At 44.0% G+C, this 18,715-nt stretch overlaps 7 protein-coding genes across 7 annotated transcripts; 4 read left to right on the top strand and 3 right to left on the bottom strand.

Annotated features, from left to right (window-relative positions):
• Positions 1-242: 242 nt before the first annotated feature.
• Positions 243-890, top strand: L199_000327 (uncharacterized protein; the record flags this gene model as incomplete). Its single annotated transcript, XM_064886095.1, has 4 exons — positions 243-338; positions 422-474; positions 639-753; positions 816-890. 4 exons carry the CDS (start codon positions 243-245, stop codon positions 888-890), a joined length of 339 nt encoding a protein of 112 aa, XP_064742167.1.
• Positions 891-1,017: 127 nt separating this feature from the next.
• Positions 1,018-3,149, bottom strand: L199_000326 (T-complex protein 1, theta subunit; the record flags this gene model as incomplete). Its single annotated transcript, XM_064886094.1, has 7 exons — positions 1,018-1,836; positions 1,906-2,054; positions 2,122-2,382; positions 2,449-2,593; positions 2,655-2,791; positions 2,877-2,967; positions 3,093-3,149. 7 exons carry the CDS (start codon positions 3,147-3,149, stop codon positions 1,018-1,020), a joined length of 1,659 nt encoding a protein of 552 aa, XP_064742166.1.
• Positions 3,150-4,691: 1,542 nt separating this feature from the next.
• Positions 4,692-6,148, top strand: L199_000325 (uncharacterized protein; the record flags this gene model as incomplete). Its single annotated transcript, XM_064886093.1, has 4 exons — positions 4,692-5,219; positions 5,294-5,429; positions 5,508-5,795; positions 5,913-6,148. The coding sequence occupies 4 exons, from the start codon at positions 4,692-4,694 to the stop codon at positions 6,146-6,148; spliced, it is 1,188 nt and encodes a 395-aa protein (XP_064742165.1).
• Positions 6,149-6,702: 554 nt separating this feature from the next.
• On the bottom strand, positions 6,703-10,142 carry L199_000324 (AMP deaminase; the record flags this gene model as incomplete). The annotated part of the gene is made up of 13 exons (XM_064886092.1): positions 6,703-7,087; positions 7,158-7,213; positions 7,289-7,494; positions 7,593-7,844; positions 7,901-7,962; positions 8,019-8,205; positions 8,266-8,414; positions 8,479-8,545; positions 8,611-8,734; positions 8,797-8,910; positions 8,974-9,082; positions 9,175-9,849; positions 9,919-10,142. 13 exons carry the CDS (start codon positions 10,140-10,142, stop codon positions 6,703-6,705), a joined length of 2,610 nt encoding a protein of 869 aa, XP_064742164.1.
• Positions 10,143-10,589: 447 nt separating this feature from the next.
• Positions 10,590-11,456, bottom strand: L199_000323 (uncharacterized protein; the record flags this gene model as incomplete). Its single annotated transcript, XM_064886091.1, has 1 exon — positions 10,590-11,456. One exon carries the CDS (start codon positions 11,454-11,456, stop codon positions 10,590-10,592), a length of 867 nt encoding a protein of 288 aa, XP_064742163.1.
• Positions 11,457-12,878: 1,422 nt separating this feature from the next.
• On the top strand, positions 12,879-15,399 carry L199_000322 (uncharacterized protein; the record flags this gene model as incomplete). The annotated part of the gene is made up of 3 exons (XM_064886090.1): positions 12,879-13,259; positions 13,321-14,903; positions 14,967-15,399. 3 exons carry the CDS (start codon positions 12,879-12,881, stop codon positions 15,397-15,399), a joined length of 2,397 nt encoding a protein of 798 aa, XP_064742162.1.
• A 625-nt stretch (positions 15,400-16,024) lies between these two features.
• L199_000321 (uncharacterized protein) lies at positions 16,025-18,412 on the top strand (the record flags this gene model as incomplete). Its single annotated transcript, XM_064886089.1, has 8 exons — positions 16,025-16,095; positions 16,150-16,810; positions 16,927-16,976; positions 17,057-17,239; positions 17,331-17,595; positions 17,659-17,981; positions 18,039-18,165; positions 18,239-18,412. 8 exons carry the CDS (start codon positions 16,025-16,027, stop codon positions 18,410-18,412), a joined length of 1,854 nt encoding a protein of 617 aa, XP_064742161.1.
• Between the last annotated feature and the right edge of the window lie 303 nt (positions 18,413-18,715).

The raw sequence follows: 18,715 nt of genomic DNA, 5'->3' as shown, positions 1-18,715 counted from the left end.
GATATATTGAATAAAGTTATCCTTTCATACCTTTCCCCTTCAATCTCCAGAGTGTCCTTTGACCGGTATGACCCTAGCATTCGAGCGGCGGCTGACATGCTATGATATCAACTGATTACTGTGTTGACAAGTATCCCATGTAATAACGAGGCAGCTTGTCGGATCGATATTCGTGCATGTGAAGACCATTTCAATCAACATCAAGGAACGAATAAATTGATCAAGAAGCAATAAAAAGCAAGATGGCAGAAGACAAAAAGAAATTCCCATTACCTCCCGGAGTAGGAGCAGGTAAACCCGATCATCCGTTCGCAGTAACGGTGGAAGATCCCATCCCAGTGAGTGACCTGGACCCTATCGAAGGTCACAATTACAAACGGATAATCAAGTTGACTGGATGTTTATTCGATGGATACCGCAGAATGCAATTGTACCTGATGGATATGGGATCAAGTATCATGCGTATCACACGATGTAAGTTCATTCTTATCTCAATAATAACCCAGATGCAGATGATCTGATGATATGATTTTCGTCTGAAAAGAACGGAAGGAGTATTGTAAGTGATCTGATCTGATCACACAGCACTTCCTATAATGCACAGATGGGAGATGCGTTACTAAATGATCTTGCATTAGCTTACCTGCCGGTACATCCTTACCTGGTGGAGCGGTACTTCCAATGTCATCAGTTGCTGATTTCCCGATGGTCTTACCTATGGGTACCAAATTACCTGGAGGAGTCATGGTTCCTGTAAGTTATGTCACCGTCGTCTGCCAATAGAGTATTGACACTTCAGTCATTTTATCGGCCAGATCGTGATGCAGAAAGTAGAGAAAAAATCAGTTGCCGCTTCTGATCCACCAGGACCAATCTGTTCCATCCAATAACTAACCCCAATACGAAACTGTATATACGTGTTGCTCGTACTGTTATATGTATGCATTACATCTCCCTAAGCTATCTTCACTATACTTCCTTTTCCCCCCTTTCCTATTCTTATACATCATCCACACACTAATCATCATCCCAATGACCTTGTTGTTTAGGAGGAGCCAAACCAGCCTGTTTCGCTACTATGATACTATCCACCCTAAGTACCGAGATAGCAGCGTCCGTAGCCAACTTGATAGCCCAATCTTTAGCAGCGAATGGATCCAGAATTCCCTTCTCTTTCGACGAAGTGATGATTCCATTGCCATTTGATGAATTTTCGGAATCGATATCTACACCAGCTTCAGATTGACCTTCCGCGTGTGACTTATACAAGAGCGAAACGACATCTTCGGCATTCAGACCAGCGTTCTCAGCGAGAGTTCGAGGAACGACTTCGAGTGATTCCGCCCATCTCTTTATGGAATGTTGAGCTAATCCAGATGTCTTTCCACCGAATTCGGATACTCGTCGAGCAACTTCAATTTCACTTGATCCAGCTCCAGGTACCTGTCTACCATCTCTTAATAAGATCCTAACGGTGTTTATACCATCATCCAAGGATCTTTCTAAATCATCGAGATAGTTGGCTGTAGCTCCTCGAAGGACGATAGTAGCGGTTCTGGTCTTTTCACCTTCCTCTTGACGCAGCACAGTCACTCGATCTCCACCGATCTCAACAGTCTCAAAGACATCCACCATACCTGCTTCTTCGGCTGTAGGGGCACCTAATCTTGCTAAGGGCGTAGCACCGACCACCCGACATAATCTTCGAAGATCGAATTTGGATAAAACCTTGATGACACCGATGTTCATCCTGTTTAGGTAATGTAAAGCGAGATCACCAATACCCGAACCGGCAATGATCAATTTCACACCTGAGTCGGCGATTTCTTTGAAGTACTGCATATATCAATGTAATGTCAGTCACAATGCTTTCATTGAATCATTGATGTTCAGGCATAGACTTACACCCTCAAGCTGCTTCTCCTCTCCCCTCGAGAAGTTCAACAAATCATCTGCCTTCTTAAGCAACACCGTTCCCTTGGTTTCAGTCTGCGAGATATCCAGTCCACAAGTATAGACAGCGACTTTAGCCTTGGTAGCATTCTTCACAACACCTGTGCAACGTCAAGTCAGCTTGAACTTTCCTGACTCGCCGAAATCTGACGAGGAAAGCTGACATACCTTCAGGTTCTCTACCGAACACCATACCTCTAACTACTCTACTAGCCTCCAACCCTCCACCTAAAACTTTCACAACCCTGACTGAGTCGACGTTGAAGTCCTTAGGATTTTTAGGCATTACCGCCAGAGAAGCTTCTGCTACTAATTGAGCAAGGAAATCTTCACATCCTGGTTGTTTCGAAGCGAGAGAGGTGGCGACAGCTTTGGAGAGCTGCTCGGCGGTCGGTAAAGGAGATGCAGGGATTGTTGAGCAGATGAGGGCTTCAAACAGAGAAATGGATTAGCTGACATCGTTTTCCGAGAATGTATATTAACGAGACGACTCACTCTCAAGTTCTTCTCGACCTTTTGCCAAAGCCATCTCATACCCCTGAATGACATCTGAAGGATGTAAACCCATAGTCAAAAGATGTTCTGATCTCTTGAGTAATTCTCCGGCGAGAATCAACACGAGGTTGGTAGCGTCACCCATCTATTCACAATTGCGTCAGCTTGCTACGCTCATAATGGATGAATAGATAGAAGAAGCTTACCTCGGCTTCCTGAGCTGTACTAGCCATGACCAACAACTTGGCAGCGGGGTGGGCAACTTCGATTTCCCGAATGATAGTAGCTGCATCAGAGGTTACGAATAGTCTTCCAAGATGATTGATGATAAGCTTGTTACGACCTGGTAGTAGGATCAAATGTTCAGCAATGAAGTTTTGGAGGATACAACAGTACAACTGTTCTGATCACAGTCTCGCTATACTGACCATTAGGACCGAAAGAAGTTCTAACAATTTCACTCAATTCTCCCACAGCTGCAATATTCCTCAATACCGCTTCTTCGAGACCAGACATTTGCTAGAGCCACATGGGTATCAGCCATCCGATAGTATCACAGCCTCACGATGAAGCAACTCGATATAGCCAGTGGAACTGCATAGCCAGTACTACTAGGTAAGGGTGTAAGAAGAACATGAACATACCTTATATCCGGCCTTGAAAAGGTCTGGCCCTCCGGCTTTTGGTACTTTCAACGACATTTTGGCTCTTCTTCTTCGCTTCCGGAACGTCAAGGAGGTGTTGAAGGGTAAAGAGAGCTTTTTATAGATAGCGAAGATGTGTCAAGAAAGCTGCAGAATAAATGTTGAACCTGTTGGAAATGTTCGAAATCGAAACGACGCGCTCATACCTTCACTGGTCAGATGGCAGCCACGCGTCTACCACATGGGATAGCCATGCTGTGGCAATTTCTCCTACGGCTGCTGCCAAGTTAGATGTAACATGTGGCAATTCAATCAGTACCATCGAATGCATCAGGACAGTGATGAGCTAGACCGTTCACAGGTTATTGGGAATATCAACTTTGCCATCACATTTATCCAGATAGAATTCGGTATATATAAAGTCAGAGCATAGAAATGACTTATGAAGACAGAAGACAGACGTATACAGTAGAACGGACCTCAAGACCACTCGCGCTCAGCACCCCTTGTTCAAAGAATTGAGACATTCTGAAACACCAGACTCTACATCATCATGCTTCATCAGTTGCTTGTCGGAATAAGATCTTATACAAAAGTACTCATGATCTGGTACTTGGCCAAGAATCGTTCCTGCGTTTCAAAATCCAAAGCGAACAACACTAGGCCCGATTAGAATTTCGCACAGAATACAGGAAATTATCATTCGGCCGTGTGGTGAAACTACATAATCATTCTTACAATAGGATCACCAATCTATCAATTCAGATAATGTTTTTCGTTTCAAGGCACCCCCTTACAACTCATCATGCTTCTATTGATTTTCCTGATGGATGATGAAGTGGCATTTGATAATGAATCGCCAAACTTGTGTTTCGAGCTCATCGTATTGATTTCCGTCAAACCACATGTGTTGAGATGTTTGAAGTATTTTGGTTGCTGGTGGATTTCGGATGACAACCATATTAGTTGAGATCCAGCATATCGTACATCCCAATGGGATGTTTGCATACGACCGATCAATGGGGATGGGAATGGGTGGGAACGAAATGTCAGAATAGAGACTATGATAGATATATGTTCAAGGGGACCTCTGTACTTGTCTAACCTTTTCATCTCTCTTTCATTCCTTCACTTCACTTTTCTGTCTTTTCTTTGTTTTTCCGACTCCGAACAGATTAATGATCAATTAATTCTTTCTTTCCGTTTCTGTTTCTGTGAAACTAGCTTCAACCCCAACTTTATCCTTTTCTACTCTTCGCTCTCCGCTCAGAGCTCAGAGGAATTGGATATACCGACATTCATTTTCAACGACACACACCTCGACGGTACAAAGTCAACCTCAACTCAACCTCAACCTCAAGCTCATCCCTCCTTCTCTTTTTGCTGGATCAATATTCGAAATCTTCCAAACACATAACAACAAACTATAATATCAAGACTACGATATTAACACTAAAGCAATTGATTTGCATACGATCTGCTTGATTTCTCCTGGACTTACTATAATCATTGAGCCTGCTATTCCCGTTCACGGAGTAACTCTATCAAAACATCTAGACACACATAATCAACAATCACCGTTCAATATTCACGAACACGATGTTATTCCTCTCTGCAGTCCTGCCTCTCTTGGCAATGACCTCCGCCCGATCCATTCCCTCTCCCAAAGCCGATGCAAGCCTTGACTCCCGAGGACTCCTAGACGGACTAGTCGGCGGACTAGGCCAGACAGTGGGTAATCTGGGGGGTACCCTGGGAGGCGTCGTAGGCGGAGTGGGCAATACAGTCGGTGGATCCCTCGGAGGAACAGTAAGCGGAGTAGGTCAAGCTCTCGGTGGAACGGTCACTACCGTTGGAGGTGCAGTGGTGGAAGTATCCAAATTGAATTTGGACGTATTAGTAAACACATGTATAAGGCTCGGAACAGCCACAAAGGTCAACGAAGTAGCCTCTGTAGGTGGTGGGCTGGTCGGTCAATCTGGAGGCATCACCCTGGCTGCTGGTGCATGTGTATGTGTCGATGCTGCTGCGTCGGCATCATTGAGTGGAGTATCTGCCAATGTAGGTGTGTATGCTTCTGGAGGATTGTACTTTAATGGAACCGCCGCAGCGGATATAGCTTCTTCGGTATGTTCAGTCTATTCTTTCCCCAGATGCCACGATCCCAGATCGCTAACTAATTGGTTGTTTATATGAAATAGACTCAGCCTGGTTTGTTAGGTTTATCAACTGGTGTATACAACTTCGATGTCGCGGAGACTTGCATAGCAGCTTCAGTGTCACTATCAAATTCTCATCATGATTTACAACCAGTCGGTGGATCATGTTGTGCAAGAGGTAAGTTGCTGCCACACCGAGGGTTTTGGGACTTTACAGTATGCTGATGGGATGCCTGGTTTGCTTTGGTTTGTGTAGCATGTAATTCAGGATACGTCCTAACAGGCGGCTCAACATGTTGTCTACCTGGATCAACCCTCTCATCCACAGGACAATGCATAACTCCACCTACCTGCACCACCAACGAGATTCTATGTAACAATCAATGTTATCCCAAATCAACTTATACCTGTCCATCAGGTCTACCAGTGATGATTCAATCGAAACGATCTGAAACTTGTCCAGTGGGTATGGAGAAGTGTTCGATCGGGACATTAGGATTGAATCAGTGGGAATGTATTGATACGAAATCAGATATTGAATCTTGTGAGTTTTGACTATACAGATGACATGCCCTTGACCCAATCTCAATTCTCATACAATTTTCTCGTCTCAGATTGATACACAAGAACACCGAGCTGATGGTTTATTGGTATGATGTAGGCGGAGGATGCATGTACCCTACTCCCTCAGATACCAACCCTCTAGCCATCTCTACCGGAACAGACTGTACCTCCCTACCGGGTACAAACGGCGTATCATGTGTAAAAGGTCAATGTCAAATCCAATCATGTCTTAAAGGATACAAATTATCAAATAAAGGTACCTCCTGCGAGAAACAATATCAACTACCTGTAAGAAGGTCAAACAGAATTAGAATTGTACAACAACAATCATGATCTATAAGAAAGAATCGGAATGATCCTTCCTTTTTTCTCTTCTTCTTCTTCTTCTTCTTCTGCCACTAACTTGCTACTTACGAAATCTTGAAGGACAATAACCTTTCTCGTCTATCCACGTAAATACATATTCCTTGATCTCACCTCTACCTTCTTCCAATGGACTATTCTCTTTAGGTTTTCATAATATATTCCGGATCCATTTCAATAATACCATACCCTTACTTTTTGGTGTACCCCTCATATCTTTATACCCACATTACACGGACATTCATAACATTATTCCATTTAACGTAATTCACATATGATCACCTTTATAACTCTTATAATCATGAATACTTTAATGCATGACAAACACCTATATACTCCTAAGCACTTTGTATACATCAGAAACGATATAATATATACAGGGACGCTCATCTATTCACAAGTAAATCATACTACGATGAGAATCGATTGTCCACACTGTGACATCCCTGTACTATAATCATGATCCCTCCGATACCAATGAGTCTACTCCGGACGTATGTACACTATTTCCAATCTCACTTCGTTCATCTCCTAGCCTCATGCACCTGGTCACTCTCAAGAGGCGTGACGGCCCCAGTCCCAGCCTCACCTCCAAAACTCACACCTTTCAGTTGACCCACACTCTTCTTCCTACTTCTCTCACCTAACGTGCCGACCCCACCAATCAAATGAGGAGCAATAGGATGAGATTCGCCCTGTGCGTATACACTGGAGTTGGTCATCGACATAGCAGCAGCAGCTACGTCCGAAGGATGGCTAGTCATTCCCGGTCGGTTGTTCACTGTTGTCTTATCATTAGATACTGAGGGCGGCTGAGGTGAAGGTTGATTGGGTAATTGTGCTGAGGAAGATTGTTTGAGGTGCGTTGGAGTGGCTGAAGGTGAATGTTGACCATGTCGGATCAATGCACTTACATAGTATCACAGTGTCAGTCATCGTGATGACCATCAGAATGTACGATAGGATATGAAGTACTTACAGTTCTTCAAGTAATGTAGAATGCCTATAAGCTAATCTAATAGTAGGCACGTTGGTCTACAGCATAACAGAGCCTCATCAGCCATCATTCGCTTTCATGAATGATCGATCCGTTCAATCGAGTGAGCTCACCTTGTGAATATCATTACCAGCCGCACCGGGTAAATACCACTTATGACCTATCCAATGTTTCTTAACCTGCATTTCCCATCCACTCTGTAATACCGAGTTTCTAGCCAATTCACACATATCCGCCGGGGTGAGCTTGTAAATCTGAGCAGCACATGAATACTCTTCCAATAGATGGGAAGCGGTGAAATGGAATTGAAGGGGATCATCTGGATATGCTCACAGCTGATCAGCATCCTTCCCCAAAGAGAGAATGAAGGTCATACCATAGATGGATTTTAACGGTTTAAGGGTTAAGATGACTTACCAGTTGATAAGGAGACGTTCAATCCAACCTTGAAATAATCCTTAAACGGGTTCCTTTCATACGTCAAGAACAGTGCGTTGTTACTTAACGGACTCATAGCTAAACCAATCTGCTTCAGGTAGAACAGGTACTGTAATGCTGGGACTTTACGAAGTAAGATACCATGCGAGATGGAATGGGCAGTCAAGAATGCCGATGACAAGTGATCGGGATCACCTGCTTCTCCACAGTGTGGTCGCAGCACGAAAGTGTCTGATTGATCAACAGTCAGCTAAATATCCAAATCGATCAGAAAATACTGAGCTCACTGAATCCTCTTGACCTTCTCCAAGCGTTCAAAGAGGCCATATTAGCGTACATGTAGTATATCCTAAATCACATACACCTTGTTAGCTGCGTAACACGAATCCGATTTGGCTAGCTCACCAATAACTGTATGGAGGACTTTGATTAGTATCCCACATTTTGGCGGTGGGGAATTTCCTGTAAAGTCTTCTTTCAGGTTTCGATTCGTCATCTACACTGTCGAATCCTACTACCCGTTGGAGGAAGATGTGTAATTCAGGATGTGATGAGGGATCTTTCGTTACTTCGAACAAAGGTTGGAATACATCTAATCACAATGATGAAAGTCAGCTAGATCTCTGATTTTGTCCCGAGCCAGTAAGCTCACTCTTCACCACGTCTTCGAAGTTGTTCACCAAACCCGAACCCTTATAAACTTCATACAGTCTTGGTACTTGGATTAACCATCTGACATTGTGCGAAACAAGCTTGTTATTGACAACCCATTTAGCAAGTTTGTCCCATTCGCCGAGATTTCTGACCAATCACACGGGAATAGGTCAGCTGAAACTTCAAAATATTTGAGAAGGGGTGAGCTCACCTTCCGTAAATCGACAACCTCCATTCGGAAACTTGGTATTTGCTTTGTTCCAGATCCGCTATCAATTCTGCATACAGTGTTGATATCAGCTGGAATCCGAGCGGATTTTGGTGAACACATAAGCTGACTTACCCTGAGTCAATTCGGCGAGATATTTCCCTTTCAACAAATTATCAGTCTTCAAGAAGATCTCTCTCAATCGCGAAGATCCAGTAGGGTTATATCGATCATTGAAACGATCGAATCGGTGGAACTCCTATACAGAAGAAAACTAAATATCAGCTTTAGCTTTCATTGCAAGGGAGAAAGGAATCTGACCTGATGAGCATGCATATCGAGAGTATCGATCGATAGGTCGTAAGCAGTCAAATTGAGCGATTCGAATACTTCTTTCAAAGTAAGATCCTTCCCATCTCGATGAATGACGATTTCCTAAATGTCAGTATATCAGCACGGATACATGGATGGGAGGTGAGGGAAGAGAGGTAAAGGTACATTTGGATTTCTCTTCAATTTCGATTTGATAAATCGTAATAAATGTTTCTGGTTCATACTTGCCGAATGATGAATGTGAGTATCAACCTTCCTAACATTGTAGAAATCCCTAAAGGTACCAAGTTTTCAGACGATCAGCTCAGTTGTCATAATATGTTCAAGAGACAGCTGAAGATTTAGGAAGGAAATCGCAGGACATACCTATGAGGGACAGCTTTCATATCTGCCAATTCTTGATATTCATTCAACAAACAGTACAAACTCCATTTTGACGATAGGTATTTCAATCTCCTAAATGCAAAGGATTTGGCAGGTCCATCTGAACAAACTCCCAAAAGATAATCTAGATCTGTGAAATATTCTTTGAGGGTTGGTATTCTAGCTAAGGGTTTTTTACCTTTCGAATCGACTTCACCATTGACTCTAGGTGATTCCTCTGCAGCGGAATAGACAGTAAAAACACCTTCATCATTCAGTTGGAAGATATGTCGTTTATCCTCTTCGTGAATTTGACAATCTTCAATTTTAAAAGTTTGATTATCCTTTATACTGGTTGATGTGGTAGTTTTGGTCATTTCCGTACCATCCGATGAGGTAGGTTCAGGCATCACACTTCCCTGCGAAGGTTTCCAATGCCAGTGGGGTGGTGGCGGTGGTGGATAGATATTCCAAGTGGGCAAGTCATCGTTTTCAGCGGCAGATGATCCCTCGCATGCATCTTGCTCAACTTCAGCTTTAAGTCCCATAACATCACCAGATGATCGAGGGGTGAATCCGTGAAATGTCCCATCATGATCTTTTGGATTATCACCTAATCGTTGATTCGAGAGTTCCATATATTTATCTCGGAGATCAAGACATCGAGCGAAAGAAGCGCTAAAGACATCAAACTACTCAGTAATCATACGTTACACAGATTGAACAGAATGCGTGTTTATAACTCACTATAATTGTTCAAGTTCACTTCCAATACCTTGTTCTGCGAAAGCGAAGATTTGCATTTGCATCAGCAACTCTTTCGCATTTAGATCTTGACCGCTCGCCTCATTGACAGGTGTACCAGGCATAGAAGCGATAGAGGTAGAAGGTTTAGTAAGTGGGGAACGGATACCGCCGAGAAATAACTCAGGATCGGTAAGGGCAATATTCGGTGGTCGAGCAGGAGGCATAATACGGATATTTTGGTACAACGATGGGTGTCATGAAAGAGTGATTATTATAAGTGACAATGGAGGAAAGACAAAGATGAGGAGTTGCCGCACATCAAGAATGGGGACAGCAATGTGTCTACCTAGAGTTTCAGGCAGCTTTTATACCTTTGCAATTGTCCCAAGGGGACTTGGCAAACGTCGGAGATGATTTTCATAACCGTTTCACGGGCATCTGAAAACCACAGAAAACACACGTTTGCCATTCTGAAAGTCTTCGAAGCCGCACAGATTTGAATGAGGCGATGGCTATTCCAGCTTCATTCCTTTCTGGTGGCTTCTGAGAGAAGGGAAGTGGAAGGCGAAAGAAGAGGTAGAAGATTTGCGAGACTCGCTTATCCGAAGATATCGGAAGAACAAGATAGAATGAGTGATAATCAAAGTCAAAGGAGATGAAAGGAAAGAGCATCAACGGAGTAACAGGATATTTGGCCGAAGATAAAGCGGAATATGAAGTAGATTCTGAGCGTGCGAGCCAAGATGATAGCACTCACCAGGTTGAGTTACAATCGCACCGGCACCAGCCAGCTTAGCAGCGGCTTTAGCTTCTACACCTTCATTTCTTCCCCCTGAGTTCAAAGCGTTTAGTAGAGCGGCATTCAATTCTCGTTCTCTAGCTTCTTCCTCTAGATCGAGTTCTTCCTGCTTGTCCCTCTCTTGTCTATGTATGATCGAGGGTGCCGGATCTAAATCACCATACTCCGGTCCAGAGGGGGATAACATACTTGAGTGTCTTTCTACCGGATTGACCTGAGCTTGTCTCTGAAATCTTGACGATAGACCTTCCTCTTGATCTTGTTGATTTTCGCCAGCCTCTCGATCTTGATCGTTGGTGAATGACATTGATTGACCACCTTTCTCTAGATTCTTACCTTGTCTTCCTAGATCGACCTCTCCTGGACTAGCGACAGACGATGGTATAGCTCTATGTTGAGTGAGAGGTGAAGTAGCCATGAATTGTCCAGGTGATAATCCTTGTCTTCCACTTGCACTTTTATAACTCGTTCCTATCTCACCTACACCTCCTGCTTTACTCGTTGATGATCCGGCTTCCGATACGGTCGATGGAGGAAGTCGTGGTAAGTTGTGGGACAGCCATATCTCATCTTGAAGATGCAGCCTTCGCTCTTCGTGGTAATCAAAGGCAGGGGAAGAGTGTATGTGCGCATTATCCTCGAGGTCTGCGTGTGGATATCGTGCGGGTATGGGTAACGGTGATGGAGCAGGGGAATTATCGGCTGAAGGGTTATTGGAGTCACGGAGTGAGTCTGACATCGTAGCAATGCGTCTCTTGACCTATATTCCAGTGTCAGAGACAGTTGCGTCGTATCAAGCTAATGCCGATGTGAGATGAGAGAGGATGATAGTATCAATAAAGGCCAAAAAATGTTGTACTCTTAGCTGTATGATGCAACCAGTCGAGACAAGCGAACTGATCTAAATCTAAATCTTACTACGGGAGGATGATCGACCTCCACTTTCGGTAATAGCCCACGTGTAAGAGACCCTCTGCCAAGTAGGCATGTGAGAGGGAATCGTGCACACCTAATTGAGCAGTTCTGTTTCATCACGTGACTCTGACTCTGTGATGGGTTTTGTGTGACGCTGTGGCTGTGTTTTCTGATGTGATGTGAGCAATGAGTGTGAATCGTCGCGTACAAGGTGAGGTGGGTCGAGTGTTTATGCCGTTTCGTTAGACCAGCAGGAATTTAAAGTGTTTGACCCTAACGCTTATTTTCTTTTTAATTTCTCTCCATCTTGTTTACCTGTGTTGCACCTGGATTTCACGTTGTAGCTCTGTAGCCCTGTGCGCAGCCGAGGGGAACCCCGTCGCGATTCCCTCCTGAATTATATCTTTACAAATCTTGATCTATTTTCATCTTTCACAGGTGATCAAATCGTCTATTCTCGACGGTTGTTTTCATCTTATTCTATTCTCATCTGTATACTTAATCGACCATCGAACACGACGGTCACGTCTTTCAATTTCCTCTCTTCTTCTCGTTGCTGAGACGACCTAATTAACAGTGAACGGTACGGTATAACGAAAAAGACGACGTAACGACCGCATCGCTTTTTTTTTCTTCCCGTACGACATTCTTCTTTGCAACCACAATACGATACACATTCATTCATCCCAACGTATAGTAATTCTTCTTTCATAACTTTTTCTCATTCTCATTTATCTTGTGGATATCACGACGCGATGTCTCATCACTATCAGCAAGCGCAATATTCCGATAACAATGGAGGAGGGTATGGTAACTCGTATGGGAACAATTACGGTGGAGGATACAGCGATGAGCCTCAAGGTGGTAATTATGGTAATAGCTATGGTGGCGGAGGTGGTGGTGGATGTAAGTTCCTCTTGACCCACCCACTCATCGGATTCTAGTGTCAATGCTGATTCTTGGTCTGCATTCTACCCTTTCCCCTAATGCACCCATCTTCTCTCCTTTCTCTGTTCTCCTTTCGATTTCCCCCTAAAATCACGATCTGAACTGCAACGATAAATTAACGACGTAACATCCTTTGTTTACCTCATCGCTCGTAACCGCTTTTCTTGGTCTGATTTGGAACATCCCTCTGATCGCATCTTCATCACTACTCCTCCCTTCAACTCGCCACCATCGCCATCTTGTGAATATCGTTCGTCTCGTGTTCCCACGGATTTATTCTTCTTCTCTTGCATCTATGATGTCAAACTCGAAATTATACCCTGAAGCTTACCCAATGTCATCCGGAAATCCAAACGCAGCATACAGTAGTGAAGGTGTAGGGGGTTACCAGCCTAAGAAGAAGAGGAATAAGTGGTTATGGATCGGTCTACCCATTCTCTTGATTGTCATCATCATCGCCGCTGTCCTAGGTGGTGTCTTAGGATCAAGAGCAAGCAAAGATGACGACAATTCCACCTCATCATCGAGTTCAAATTCCGGTAGCAACAATGCTAACACCGGTGTTCCATCTGGTGTCAGCGGAGTCAACACTGCTGGTGCGACCAGCACGGGCGCCGATGGTCAGGTGTATCTCGCTGTCGCCACTGATACCTATCTGCTTCCTGTGTATGCTACTGGTGTAAGTCTATTATATTCCTTTAGATCACCCGTACGTCACAAGCTCACATATCTGCTTGTAGACCGCTACTGCCGGTTATACCGCCCCAACTGTTGGCTCCTCAAATGGCTGGCCGACTGATCCCTCGCCACCTTCCAACTCTTCCATCCGACCCAACCCTCGACTCGCTCCGGCTTACAAGTGGACAGCTTTGACTTCTGATCTTATCGCCAACAATCTTTACTTCAAGCAATGGAACGCCACCATCGTGCAGAATGCCAGTGATACCCTCGGTGACGATCCCACGCCTTATACCGAAGATGGAGGTCTATCCGGATCTGGTGTACTGGACGTAGCCAGGGAAATCAAGTTGAAGGTCAAGAACTGGGCTTATGCTTACAAGGTCACCAACGAGACCAAATACGCCGATCGAGTATGGCTCGAACTTCAAACTGCTGCCGGAAACAACTCTGATGTCGCCTTCGGAGCTGATGATGGCACCCGATGGAACCCAGCCCATTTCTTAGATCTTGCGGAGTTCAGTGCTGCTTTCGCTATCGGATACGACTGGCTCTACGACTTCTGGACGGATGAACAGAGAGATGCTATCATGTGGTCTATCCTCAATCTCGGTCTCCAATTCGGTTACAATGCTCTTTCCGGTGACTCGTCCGCCTCAGCTTACAATTGGTGGGCAGGAAGTGCTACGGGTAATGCCCAGGTCAACGGTAACTGGAACTGTGTTATCAATGGTGGTCTCACTCAAGCTGCTATCGCTATCATGGATAGAGATCAATCTGGTCTCGCTCAGAAAGTACTCGATCTCACTGTCCCAGATGCCTACAACAACTGTTTCCAGGGTCCTGATTCCGCTGGTTCTTGGGCTGAAACCTCTGATTACTGGTATTTCGGTACCACCGGAGCTGCCGAGATGGTTAACGCTCTGATCTCAGCATACGGCGATGATCGAGGACTCGCAGAGTCTAATCCCGGTTTCAACCTCACTTCGATCTACCACATTTACATTCAAGGTATGACCAGTAAATTCAATGCTGGTGATCATGGACCCAACAAGTATTCTTCTACTGCCAACTCCCTTCTCCTCTGGGCTAATATCTTCGACGCACCCCGATACGCTCTGTACCAAAGGGATCACATCGATGCTTCTGAACCCTGGTCTATGTTCTGGTACGACCCCGCTACGACCGGTACATGGTGGGATGGATTAGCTTTGGATCACCACTTCGACGCTGCCGAGAACCAATGGGCGACTGGTCGATCGACTTGGTCCGATAACTCTGGTACCTACTGGGCTATGAGGGCAGCCAAACTTCAAGGTCATCAAACCCATGGTGATTTAGACGTGGGAGATTTCGTATTGGATGCGATGGGTCAAAGATGGGCTGGTGAACTAGGTTCAGGACAATATCTCTCCGATGGATATTTCTCAAGTGAAGCTCAAGATTCTGAAAGATGGTTATACTACCGAAAGAGAACCGAAGGTCAAAATACTTTATTGATCAATAGTTCAAACCAAAATGTCGATGCTGCTCCTACTGGTAATTTCGGTTCGTCCGGTACTGCCCAGGGACCTGCTCCTAGTTTGGAAGTTGAGACGGACGATACTGCGTATTTCTGGACTGATATGACTTCTGCCTATAACGGGTGAGTGGGATTCGCAATCAATTATGCTAGTCGTCATATGATACTGATATTGTGTCACTATAGTACCGGTGGAGTCAAACGGGGTATTCGATTCCTCAACGGTCGAAAGCAGATTTTACTTCAAGATGATGTCACTACCTCACCAACCTTGCAATGGAGGATGCACACCAATGCCACCGTTGAGACCAACGAGGCTACCGCTACGTTGAAACTGGGTGGTGAGACATTAGTAGCTTCCATCGTGCAAGGGCCATCAGGCGCATCATTCTCTACTGCTACACCTACTCGATTATCAACGGATCCTGCTCTCCCCACTGGAACGGAAGATGCTGATCAACCCAATGATGGAGTTACGGTGTTGACCATCGATGTGGCTGATGGAGGATCTTTCAGCTTGCAAGTGCTTTTCACCCCCCAATGGGGAGATGGATTCACTGCGGTGAACAATGTATCGAACGTTGCGTTGGATAATTGGAGTTTGACGAGTCACAATTAGGTCAACTAAGAGGAAGACGATGGGATGGGATGGGATGCAGGACTCAAATGTTCTGACGATCTTTATTACGAGATTTTGATTAGTTAAAAAGGAGAGAAAAAAGTTTCATATACGATTACCTATTACCTACTAAGCTTGATGCCGAATACATGATATATAACATTCTTTACGATCCAACTCAATCTACCTTTTTGTTTGACTCTTCTTTGCTTATTCTTTTATGATATATACACACATTATGGACGGTATGAATATCAGTATGGATATGAATATTATCATCACGCTTCTGAATATTTGAGGGGCATTACGAAGTTAAGAACATGGTCGACGTAATACTTGGTTTTGGACATATACACACCCGGGTTGGATGAGTTAACCGGATTTCCAGATACTCTCGATAGGACAATAAACAAGGTTGAACTCATAACTCGAACATTTGATTCACTCTCATCTCAACTCATCGTATTCGAGAATAGAAACCAGTCACTCTAAACTTCTTATTGACCCTTATCATCAACCATATGAGCAGAAAGACAGCTCTGTTGTGGGTTCAATCTACGATGTTATAACCAGATCAAGTCAAGTCGAATCCACCTGAATACCATCAACTTCGTCGACATCCAGAATGCCTAGGAAATCATACGAGCAGCACCTCGCTGAGAAAGCAGCCATGAGGAGAAGAGGAAGTGTAATAGAGTGAGTTGATGATCTAAATATCCTCTTAGCTCAGTCGTACTGATTGAGTGGTAGGAGTGAAACAGATGTGGAATCTTTATTCTCAAATACGACTTATCAATCTCAATATTCCAACTCTTCTCCATACTTGTCGCCTCATCAACATCGATTTTCCCCTGGCCCTTCTCAATTCGCAAGGACTCTATCTTCTACCTCATACTCATCTTCTATATCGTCACCTTATCCATATCAAAGGGGCCGTTCAAATTCTCCTGGAACGTCTAATCAGAATCAGGAAAATAGACAGAATGTCGGATTTAGTTCTTTCCCACCACCTTTATCAGACAATACCAATCCGAGCGATACCGAACCAACAACACATCGACGTCCATCTCAAGGTACTTTGACGCACTTGACTGTACCTCAAACTGACAAGGAGGTAGCCAGAAGGAAACGTCACGAACAACGCAAACTATCTAAATCGACGTTGTTATCATCAAAATATAATTCACCAATTAGACAATCCATAAGATACTTGACTAAAATAGGAATGCACCGACATACCATGTCTGTCAGTTTGATGTCATACGTTTTGATCAAGCTTTTGGTGGTGAGGTTTATTGAAGGAAGGGAGTTGGATTGGGTGAAGGGGAGGGAAGAGGTTATGTGGGGTGTAGTTGTTTATGAGTGGGTAAGGAGGGAGGGTGAAAAGGGAGGAAGAAGTTTGAGATCACAGGTGAGTTCCAAGTTTCATCTTACTTTACAACGCTTCGTTCTACATCGTTGGTGACTAGATCAACCCAGAGATAAGGAATCGTTGGAATTGACGTTGACTTGATGGGTGTGAAATAGGTCATAGCATCACTTACTATCCTCTTATCGCCTTTATCACTCTTCGCAGAGTAAGTGTGAAACCCCAACTATTTCTATAGACCCTCTTCAGATAGATTACAAGTTAACTGATGTAAGTTTTCGTACGCAGTAAAAAGATAGTACCGATGTCAATGACCATTCGACCACTCACCCTCTTATCTTCAACGGACGACTATGCTTCTATCTTTTATCTGTTCCTCAGCTTGACTATCAATCAGTTTCATGCGATTTGGGCAATGACATTTGGACTGTATATGATAGGGAGGGGATCATGGATTGGCGGAGTCGAAGGGTGAGTCTCAGACTGATGCTCATATGTCTCCGTGAATCTGCCAAAGAAATGTCTGTACTAATTGTTATGTTATACCTCTAAATATGGATAGCTCAAAGTACGCTTTCCTTTCTTTTGTGATCGGAGCAACCACGCTAGGATCAAGATACGCTATATGTGAATCCAACTTTTTCAACTATGTTTATAACCAGATTACCTTCGATCTCCCCGCTGTGAAGTATCTAGCGAAATTGCCAATGATTTCTTGGTTGATTTCGAATATCCCGACGGTGCAGAATCAAGTAAATGAATGTTGTAAAGCTACTGTTCCATCATTGACGCTTTCATCTTTGGTCAATCAAGCTATGACTCATAAAGTGAGTCCTCCACTTTATCTAAAAGAAAAAAAAGAGAGATCGCTGATACGATCTGAATAATAGATACAATCAACATTAACAATCTTATCTATCATTCCTCCTATCACTATCCTCCTATATTCTAATATATCCTTACGTCCCGGCTCGTCAACTCGACCCTCACCGACCATATCTTTCTTACCTTTACTACTATTCTTAATCTCCATACCGATCTATCTTTTTTCGAATGATCCGCATAACATCATCCTACCGCTTATGCCTCTGACCCTCATGATGTCCTTCAGAGGAAGTGCGGCGAGAGGGAGTGAACGATCGTCAATAGGTGGAAGCGGGGAAGATGAGGTCTGGAGGACTGGTGTAGTCCTCAATGCCCTTTCGATCATCAAGTAAGCTAAATTCCCCCCAACGTCCGAAGCAGAAGCTGACCAATGGTTTGTATTCAGTTTGATACCATATCAAGCGAGTCTAGCGATATCATCGTTATCTACCGGATTGACAGTACTGTGGATTACACTTATCGGTGCTTCTCCTCTGATGTCGAACATAGTGGTGTTACGTCAAATTAGTATAGTGAGTCGACATCATCAATACGATCTTTCCTGTTATGCATATGCCGAGTACTGATGGTACCTGTCTTTGATAGATGGTCATACCCCTCAATGTACTTGTACAGTATATCAATCCACTCGAACATGTCGTGCTCAAAGGTGCCTTCGCGATAGGTTGGTTCTGGGGTATGAAGAAGTTGATTGAGAATGCTTGGGCCATAGGTGGATTGAGTGGGAGAAAGAAGAAGAGTAGGGAGAAAGTGAGGTAGATTGTATTTGAAGAGTGTGTACATATGCAGAGAAGTTAAATGAGAAATGAATATACGAGTAACGAGTACATGATGCATGATGTTAATCTTCTGGGTCCGAGCGTCCGTTTGTGTATGCCATATGGGACCGTGCCTCGCTATGATTTACGCGTCCAAAGGATGGGATCCCTCCACTTTGATCGAATGGATATTTTGGATTGAATTTCTGCTCTTTACTACTCATATACTTGTATACACTCGTTGAGATATCCAAAACTCAATAGGGCATCAGTATACGACACACGACACACGACACAGATGATG

Source organism: Kwoniella botswanensis, chromosome 1 (assembly GCF_036426115.1).
Source record: "Kwoniella botswanensis chromosome 1, complete sequence".
NCBI classification, from domain to species: Eukaryota; Fungi; Basidiomycota; class Tremellomycetes; order Tremellales; family Cryptococcaceae; genus Kwoniella; species Kwoniella botswanensis.
This window is presented reverse-complemented; position numbering and strand designations above follow the sequence as displayed.